The 9,819-nt window shown below is 36.8% G+C and overlaps 1 protein-coding gene across 1 annotated transcript in view; it reads left to right on the top strand.

The window, feature by feature from the left end:
* The first annotated feature begins 304 nt into the window (after window positions 1-304).
* The window catches only part of LOC104217990 (uncharacterized), a 9,973-nt gene continuing 458 nt past the window's right edge, over window positions 305-9,819 (top strand). Inside the window, exons 1-6 of the mRNA XM_070153216.1 lie at window positions 305-554; window positions 655-709; window positions 6,854-6,904; window positions 9,304-9,395; window positions 9,476-9,553; window positions 9,803-9,819. The exon at window positions 9,803-9,819 is cut by the window's right edge and continues 458 nt beyond it. Of these exons, the coding sequence (XP_070009317.1) occupies window positions 499-554; window positions 655-709; window positions 6,854-6,904; window positions 9,304-9,395; window positions 9,476-9,553; window positions 9,803-9,819 (349 nt within the window). The 5' untranslated portion in view covers window positions 305-498. The remainder of the gene's footprint in view (window positions 555-654; window positions 710-6,853; window positions 6,905-9,303; window positions 9,396-9,475; window positions 9,554-9,802) is intronic.

The following is a 9,819-nucleotide window of genomic DNA, read 5'->3' as shown; positions in this document are numbered from 1 at the left end:
ATCACAATTCCTGCTGCTTTCACATTTACCTTAGTAGTGAGAAAAGGGTTTATTGGAAGAAGGAAATGGGACCCTTTAAGAAAGGACCACAGAAAATGGTGGTAATAATTTTGAGGAGGCAAACGTGGTTTCAAACCACGTTCTATATAAAACTGTCGACGTTAAAGTAAAACGCGTTTTAAAATTGAGTTTTATATATTTTGGTCATTAATTTTTTTCCCCATCTATTTATGTATTTTGAGTCCAAAAATATAATATTTAGGTTCCGGACTCTTAAAATAGGGGTCGAGAATCGGCTATCTGTGCACTTGCCTCTCCAATAATAGACCAAAAAGGTCCAAATCCGGCTTGGGCTTTCACTAATGAATGAGCTGTAAATGGACCGGGTTTTGGATCCTCACTAAAACCTCTAAAATCAGGGTTTTAACACTATCTGCGTTTCCCTCTCCATATTTTCCCTTCTTCTCTTTCTCATTTCTCCGGTGAGCAAGAGCAATAATGACCAAATTCAGGAAATTGAATCGTCCAACCGGACATCGTATGTCCATGCTCAGGTTCCTCTGTGTTCTCATAATTACTTGCCTGTGTACTCTTTGTGTTTGTTGAAGAATTTCATTGAAGAATTTTGTCTAATTGCAAATGGGTTTGTTGTAGGACAATGGTGTCGCAATTAGTAAAGCACGAGCGAATTGAAACTACCGTTGCTAAGGTAATAGAAGCTTTTTATTTTAGTGTTTTTTCAGCTACCCACTTGGCCAAAAGTGTAGCTTTGTCCGTATTTTTGCTAAGATCTTAGTATTTGTTATTCTTTGATTAATTGGTTAACTTAAAAAAATGTCTGATAAAAAACTAATGGTGTACCATGTGCATTACGCCACTCGAAAGACTAATCAGTTCCCTTTTTTCATTTTGCTAGACTGCCCACTTGGCCAAAGTTTCCCCTTCTGCGTTAGGTAGCACCAATTGGATGATGAAAATTGTATATACCAACAACCAGAATTGTGATGGATAATGGGGTTGTTAGAGGGGGGAGAGTATTAGTCTATCTTATTACTAGCTATGAACAGTGCAGTGGCCAAATACTGGTCTAGGTAGTCATGATCTTAATGTTTTATCATTTGAAGTAGATAATGGCCATCTCTGTTTGAAGAGTTACACTTTTTTTTACCCTTTAAACCTTCTTAGTGTGTTAGAAATTGGCTCTCTGTTGAAATTTATTATGGATGAGAGTGTCAGCCATGGATCATATGAGTAACTACAAAATCAAAAGACTTAGTTCAATGGCTGGGCTCTCTATCTTGAGTTGGTCTTTTCCATTCTTTCAGATGGTCTTTGTGGGGAAGTCCACTAACCCTTGTTGTATAACCTTTGGTATCCCACGGTGAAAGGTATCTTTTAAAGGCTTGATAGTTGAAAATGGTCTTTATTCTCTTCAGGGGGTTTTATAACTAGAGTTGTGTCATGCATTTCTACTGTTGTCTTTACTAATTGTATTTGGTTCTTCCTAAATGGGTGGTTGAGAAAATTGAGCATCTGATGCATGATTTTCTTTGTAAAGGGATTCATAACACATGGAGAGACCATTTATTAAGTTGGGATTTGGGATCTTGGTGTCTATAAGCCTTTTCTATTATCAAAATCTCTTTGTGTTGTGATCACAAGTGAGGATTAAGGCTGTATTGTGGTCGGGGACCGGGCCAAACGGGCCTGGGCTTGAGGCGGGCCGGGCTGAGGCGGTCCCGGGCCAAACGGTCCCAATGTGTGGAACCGGCCCACGGTGGTCCTAAGCCCACATGGTCCCGGGCTAAATGGGCCGGGCCCCCGGGCCTAACGGACTTTTTTCGTTTCGGGCTATTTTTTTTAATTTTTTTTTATCTAAGGCACTTTCTTGTAAACTATATATGTATATACTAGTATAAATTGCTTATATATAGCTATATAAATATATATAGTATATATAGTATGTATAGTATGTATATATAAGGGTGTATTATGTGTATATATAATTATATATTGTCTTATGTAATATATATATATACATACACACACACACATATATATAGGCTATTTTTTTTTATCTAAGGCACTTTCTTGTAAACTATATATGTATATACTATTATAAATTGCTTATATATAGCTATATAAATTTATATAGTATATATAGTATGTATTAGATATATAATATATATACTATATCAAATTTCAAATTTAAACACAAAATAAATTGCAAAGAAATATTCAAGGGAATGTCTTATATATTTTACTATTACGACATTAACAAAGAATGGTAATATCTTTCTTAGTCTTCCTTCCCCCAATGGAATGAGCACAACAAGGTACTAATACCACCATTAAAAGGAAAAAAACTAAGGAAGATGTGCCAAAATACAAGTTACATGTTAGTCTATGTATTATCTCTAACAAATCTCATAAATCCTTCAAGGTCCGGAGGAATTTCCGTTGGTGGTGGTGGAAAAGAAGCTTGTTCATCACCGCTTCCGGGCGAAGCAGCATCCTGCGCAAGTTCCGCTAGCATTTCTTCATAAGCTTCATCTATCTCCGGTTGTGATTCTTCAAGTCCAAAATTTCTTCTTTCCGAACGGATCCAATCTCTGAAGAGTACTGATTTTTCCAAGCTCTCCCTCATAGACGCTTTATGATCACCGATTTGAAGTCTCGCTTGACTGAATGCGCTCTCCGATGCCACTTTTGAAGCTTGAACACTTAAAATATCTCGAGCCATCCTTGAAAGAACCGGATAGTGTTTTTGTTTGTCCTTCCACCATTCCAAAACATCGAAGGAGCCGTCGGGATTCTCTGATTCAAGTCCTTGCGACAAATAAACTTGAAGCTCATTTAGTTGTGAACTATCACCAAAATTATCACCTTGAGAACCCCTGAACTCCGTCCAAGAACTAAGGGCTTTTAGGCCCGCAATTCTTGTAGATGCTTGCGAACTAGACGAAGTAGGAGTTGGAACATTTGGTCTAGCTTGATCTAAGGCAAGTTGATAAGCATTATAAATAGTTTGAGCATTTATTTTAATTGAGGCTTTTGCATCTCCAAGTGTAGCAAATTCCTCAGCTGAAAGTGATAAAGCGTTATAAATTTTTGAATACCAAAAGTGAGGACCTCCTAATTTCATTGTAGGATTTAACAATGCAGCAACACCAAAAATAGGGGGGATAGGGAAAAAAATATTTTTTAAACTTAGCTTTCATAGAATTAATAGCTTCTTGATAAATTACTCTACCCTCTGAAAATTGAGTAAATAAATCTACAAGTGCTGCAATATAAACTAAACATTTAGAAATAGTAGGATAATATTGGCCAGATAATTCATTTGTAGCAATATGAAATTGTTCTAAAAAGTCTACAAGCATTTTAACATTACTCCAATCTTGATTTGTAAGGTGCCCATAATCATCATCATCACCATCACCTACACGAGCATTATACGTTGCGCTTATTGGGTTCCTATATTCATATGCAACAACTAAACTTTCATACATGTAATTCCATCTAGTCGGACAAGGTTTAGGAACCTTTCTTTCTCTAAGGCCAAATTCATCACATTTTTTAAAATAGTCTCTAAGTCTACTTCTACGGTTTGAATAAAAAAGCCAATTAAGAGCCATTTTAACCTTTTCAATTTCTACATTTAAAACTTTCATACCAGCACCGACGATTAAATGGTAAATATGACAAATACATCTAACATGAAAAATATTACTAAATGCAGGATTTAGTGTAGTTGTAAGCAAGCCTATAGCATTAGTGTTACTAGAAGCATTATCCATTGAAACCGACATAATTTTATCTCTAATGCAAAAATATCTACAAATATCTGCAACTGTGTTAGCAATAAACTTACCTGTGTGGCGTGAATTAATTATTCTATAAGCAATAATGCGCTTTTGCATTATCCACTCCTCATCTATCCAATGACTTGTAACAGTTAGATAATCACAGTCATTACCACTTCTACCAATATCAGTAGTAATAGCAATGCGACAATCTATATGAGTAAATAAATAGCGCAAATATTGTTCATATTCATGTTTATATTTATAAATATCGCTCTTTACGGTTGCGTGAGACCATCCTTTATAAGTAGGATTAAAAACTCTTCTAATATAATACACAAAATGAGGGTTAGAAGGAAAACTATAGGGTAAGCACATAACAGTAACCATTTTTGCCAATTCTTCATGATCTTTATTTGGATCATAATATAAAATGCCACCGATAACAGTGTTAATTCCCGGTTGAACTAGATTTGAACCTGTACTAGGGTTAACCGTACTATCTACACTTGTCCCCTCTTGCGCAGCTTTCATTTGTAAAAATCTAGCTTTATCTCTATGGTGTTTCAATATGTGTCTAGTCAAACTACCCATACCGCTACGGTCTCCAGTAAATTTATGAACTAGTTGAGACCCACAAGTTTTACACTTAGCCTTATTTTGTTCTCTTAGTTGAGTAAAAAAAATGCCAAACAAGAGATGTTTCGGGCCGTTTATAAGGTTGTCTATTAAAAGTAGGGGTTACTACAGGAGGGTCAGGCGGGGCATCAGTTGGGTTATTAACAGGACTAGTAGGTGTATCATCTAAATCCGGTTGCGTTTCATCTAAATCATCACTTTCCTCATCATTTTTAAAGATAGTTTCATTAGGATAAAGAGCATTCATAACTTCTTCATTTAATTGTTGACCCGGTGCAACATCCTGGCAAAATTGACTATCGGAAAATTGAAAACAAGGGTTATCACTATCAAGAATAATAGGTGGAGGAGGACGGGTAACAGGTCTAGGTCGGGGAGCCGGGAGAAGAGTAGTAGATTGGCTACTAGATTCACCAATTTTAGATTTTCCCTTACCCTTACCACCAAAAATATTTTTCAAAGAAAATGCCATATTAATTATAATTATACTAAATAAAACTAACAAAACTATAATATTAAAACTTAAGAGTTGGAACAAGTTTACCGAATTGACGAACAACTTCTTGAAAATTGAATATCGTTGAAGACTTGAATACTTCAATTCACCAACTTCACAATTTTTCACGAAATTGCAATAATAAAGTAAGCAATTATAGAAGAAAAAATTGGAGAGAGATTGATGAATTTGTGAGTAAAAATGAAAGAGTGGGGGGTATTTATAGTTGAGAATTGGGAAAAGGTGTAATTATAAAAAGTTTGGGGTTAAAGCAAAGTTTGGGGGCCAAATGGTTATTTTTTAAAGTGCATAACGGACCAATTTTGAAGCCCAACGGTCAGATTTTAAAATCTAGCCGTTGGACATTTAAAAAAAAAAATTAAAAAAGTGGGGGCCCGTTGGGCCCGGTTGAACCGGCCCAGGCCCGCCTGCCGGTCTCGGGCTTAACAGTCCCGGGCTCACGGGCTATTTGTGTTGAACCGGCCCGTTAGGCCCGTTTGGACCGCAGTCCTGGGCCGGTCCCGGGCCCAGACCGGCCCACAATACAGCCTTAGCGAGGATGGCCTTTCTTCATTATAATGGTTGGGATGCAAGATATAGGAATAGATTACTTCACTTCCCCATTGTCCTTGGTGATTATGGGCGTATTTGGTTTAGGGAGGATCTCATAGGCAGTATTCCTTTATCTGATATTTGCCGATGCTGTGTTACCTTATTCACAGGCATTCCACTCTTATCATTTTGTAACTCAAAAAAGGACTTACTTTCACAGAATCTCAATGATGTGAGGATCGAGTTGCCCCTTTTCAATTTGATTGGTAATCTTATGCAGTCTACATCTCGTACCCTTTGGATGCCTTATTAAGTTCATGATTCCAACTGGTTTTGTCTGTTATCTTTTTCTGGAAAGTGAGGGTTCCTTTTGAAAAAAAAAGATTTACCGTAATTTTAGTTCATCATAGACTTCACGCCTGTCACTTGCTTCTATATAAGATTGGTATATATGTGCATACAAAGCAGGAGTCCCATCCATATTTGATGTGGATTGCCCTTCTGCTAGTGCATTGGAGTGGCTATTTGTAATGATGAGAGAAGTTTGTGTCGTAGTTTGAGTGAGTTCTTTCTATCTTTGTGGGTCTGATAAAACTATAGAAGGTAATGTTTGTGCATATGTTTTATGGTTGTAACTTTGTGTTGTATTTGGTTTGAATGGGTTGATAGAGTTCTAGGACAAAGATATGGTGCCAACTTTTGCATGCTTAGAATATGGAGTCAACTATAGGAAACGGAACTCTACTGACTACTTGGGGCCTTATGTTTTTCGTTGGATTGTGTATGCACTTCAAATAAAATGGTGAAGGCTTGCTTTTTCGTATAACATTAAATGATCTCAAGAGGAATTGTTGTAACTCCTCGTTTAGTCTTTTGTTCTTTATATTCTTATTAACATCGTGCCCCAGTGTTATCAAAAATGAAAATCTGGAAAAAAGTGATAAGGTCTGGGGATTAAAGTGCAAAGCGTAAGTTAAATGCAAGCTTTAATGAATAAAGGCGCAAATAATAACTATAACAACAACCGTAGTTATGCAGACAAAAGAATTGACAGAACTACAGTTTAAAAGAATATTTAGTGTTTAGTGCTGCTCTCTTTAAGAGGGAGCTCATAGGCCATGAAACACATATTTTACCTATAATGAGCTAGCTCTGGAAATAAGGTAAGTTCTTCTGAAATGTGATACATCCTTGAAACTTGAAGTATATCTTGGTTTATTTGACAAGCATTTAAACATTACCTTTTTCTAATAAGTAAGAAAAACATTTTAAAGCTTTTAAAAGTTCAATTTGACAAGCTACTAGATTTAATGTGTATTTGGGATGATTAATCCCGTCTGTCTTTTCTATATGAATGCAGGCAAAGGAAGTCCGAAGGTTGGCCGACAATATGGTTCAGCTTGGAAAGGAGGTAGAAATATGGATGGAAAATTGAAATTTTGAAGCTGTTTTTTCTTATAAATGAAATTTCTTAGGTTTTGTGGTGTGTGAAAATGTTAATCTATCATTTTAGTCTCATTCCCTTGAAATGCATACCACGACTTTATATTAAAAAGTAAAATATAATGTTGTGTACATGGTTTATTTGCAGTCAGTAATGTTCTATACATGGTTTATTTGCTGAATTCTTAATCTAAAATTGCATCACAGCTATCCACTCTTACATAATTTCCATAAAGATTTCATTTGTTCTATCAAATTAATAGTCAAGCATCACTGCTAGTTTTATAGCTTGTTTGGCCAAGCTGGAAAAATCAGCTTATTTTGAGAAGTGCTTTTTTTCGAAAGTTCTTTTTTCAAAAGTACTTTTGGTGAAAAGCAGTCTGTGTTTGGCTAATTAATTTGAAAAGCAGTTCTATGCAGCAATTAGTGTTTGGCCAAGCTTTTAAAAAGTGCTTCTAAGTGTATTTTTCTCAAAAGTACTCAAAAAAGTGTTTCTGGGGAGAAGCTACTTTTTTCTAAAACTGCTTCTGCTTCTACTCAAAAGCACATATTTTTCTTCTAAAAGCTTGACCAAACACTTCAACTTTGAAAAAAGCACTTTTTGAGTCTGTTCTGTGCAGAGATAGTGACCCTTCTTTTCCGTCAGAAACTGGGTAGTCCTAGTCACTCCTAGGAAGTTAGAGTAGAGCCGGTTTACTGTATTATTTAAGCCTAGGTTATGGAAAAAAGAGTAGTAAGTTGGTTTGATTTCTTTTCGTTAATGAAGAGGTTCTTGGTGAGGTAGCAAGGTAGCCATCTCTATACCTGCAAGGTGTGTGCGACGATATGTGGTAGGTGATCAAAGCTTGTTTATAGTGTCAAGGGATGATGCAGAAAGATAGCTTGCATTTTCAGACCCTTGCTTGGTCCGCCAATTCCATGAATGGGCAGCGTCAATAAATTTGATCGCAGATTGGTGGCGAGGTCTTGAAGAAGCTGACCTGACCGAAGGTGTCTAATTAAGGTGATGCCTTGTTGTTTTTCAGATTTCCCTCCAAGGTAGAAGCTGAAGGAGTTTTAAAGGAATAAAGTTGGTGGTTGAGAGTGTCTTCTTTTGCTGCTTGACTGATGTTCCTTTAGCACACAGTGGGCAGGATTGAAAAAAGGAGAATAGGGTATCTTTAATTAGCTTAATGGGAATTCCCTTCGATCGTTGGTGCATGGGACTATTCAAACAGGTTGGATATGTGTGTGTATGTGTTTTTGTGTGTGTGTGTATCTGCAGAGGCTTTTTGGATGTGGACGTACTCCTACTGATCTGTTGAAAAGTCTCAGTCAAAGATGGTGGCAGTGTTTCGAGTCATGTAGGATCAGTGATGCAGAGTTCTGCTTTAAGGTTGGGATTTCCATAGAAGAAAGTTTTGTTTTCTACCCAAATGCTTCAGTGTTTCTCCAGAAGATTCAGTTTGAATCAGGACACATGACAACTTAAGTTATGGGGGATTGCTCAAATGGTGTTATGATGTTGTCTTAACCAATTAATATAAGATGCAGATTACCAGTGATTTCACAGGAAGCTTTTATGTGAAGAGGTGGTGTTCATTCTCATGAAAAAGTGGGGGATAGTGTCTATTTTTGGCTTTTCTTGCATACAGTCTCGGATCTGATTCCTCGTCTCTTTCGCGTTATTGAGGAACGATAATGAGATTTTTGTCCATGTAGAGAAAATGGAAGGACAGAAGAATTAATGAGGAAGATAGAGAACTTATCCCAATACTAGGGAGTTCGGATCCAAAATGCCACTCTGAAATGGGTTCAAGCTGAAAAGTGGTCAATCAAAGGAGATGGTGTTGCTAATAAGAGCAATTTGTGTACAGAAAGAGCATAGTGTGTTCACCTTGATTAAAAATGAGATGGCAGGAAAGTTTCTTTATTTGGGTTTGATTTAAGAGTGTGTTATCACAGGATTGACATTTAAAGAAATGGGTGAAGCATTGTAGCCTCTTTTTGAAATTTTGATTAGTTTCTCGATTGTAGAGGTAGTGTTGGCTGTTAATGATTGGAGCTTAAGCTGGTTGACCTTGGTCTTGTTGGTTTCTTTTGCGAATTGGGTTAGAAAATAAGGTGAAAATACTCCTGAGGCTAATATCACTTTTTCGCATATTTCTTGTTTCAAATCTCACTTCAATGAATACTAAAAATGGAATGTGACCTTTGTGCGTTTCTCATCTGGAAAACCCAAAAATGAGATTTGAGGTGGCATCTAAAGTTATCTCTGCAATTTGAGTTTTTCTGTTTTCTCTCCTTTGTTTTCTGAGTGATGGTCCTGTTTTCAGGTTTTATCTTTAACTCTGTTTGTACCTGGGCACACTTTTTGAACTATTGCAGGGAAGTCTATCTGCTGCAAGACAGGCAGCTGCCTTTGTGCGTGGGGATGATGTCATTCATAAGCTATTTACTGAATTGGCTTACCGATACAAGTGAACTTCAAACCATTAAATTTCTCTATTTTTTAAAATAGAAATATGGTTCTAAATATCTTGAAACTTATATATTACAGAGATAGAGCTGGTGGATACACGAGAATGCTCCGAACTCGAATTCGAGTAGGTGATGCTGCACCAATGGCCTATATAGAGTAAGATTCTCACTTTAATAGGCGCACTACTTTTGCTAGTAGACACTGAGAAATGGCTTTCTGTTGCGGGTGGGGTATTTTTTTTTTTTTGGGTGGGGGGGGGGGGGGAAGGAGCTCGGGGCAGTGGTATGATGATCTTGGTATTTATCCCAAAAAAGAAGAAGATAAAAGTAGAATACTGGTTCAGATTTGTGAAGGGACGACTATATCCGTACACTGTCGTTGACTATTTTTCTGTTATCTCGGCAGGTTTATTGATAGAGAAA

The sequence above is a fragment of the Nicotiana sylvestris genome, chromosome 8 (assembly GCF_000393655.2).
Source record: "Nicotiana sylvestris chromosome 8, ASM39365v2, whole genome shotgun sequence".
Lineage (NCBI taxonomy): Eukaryota > Viridiplantae > Streptophyta > Magnoliopsida > Solanales > Solanaceae > Nicotiana > Nicotiana sylvestris.
The sequence above is the reverse complement of the archived record's forward strand: the minus strand, read 5'-3'. Positions and strand labels throughout refer to the sequence as shown.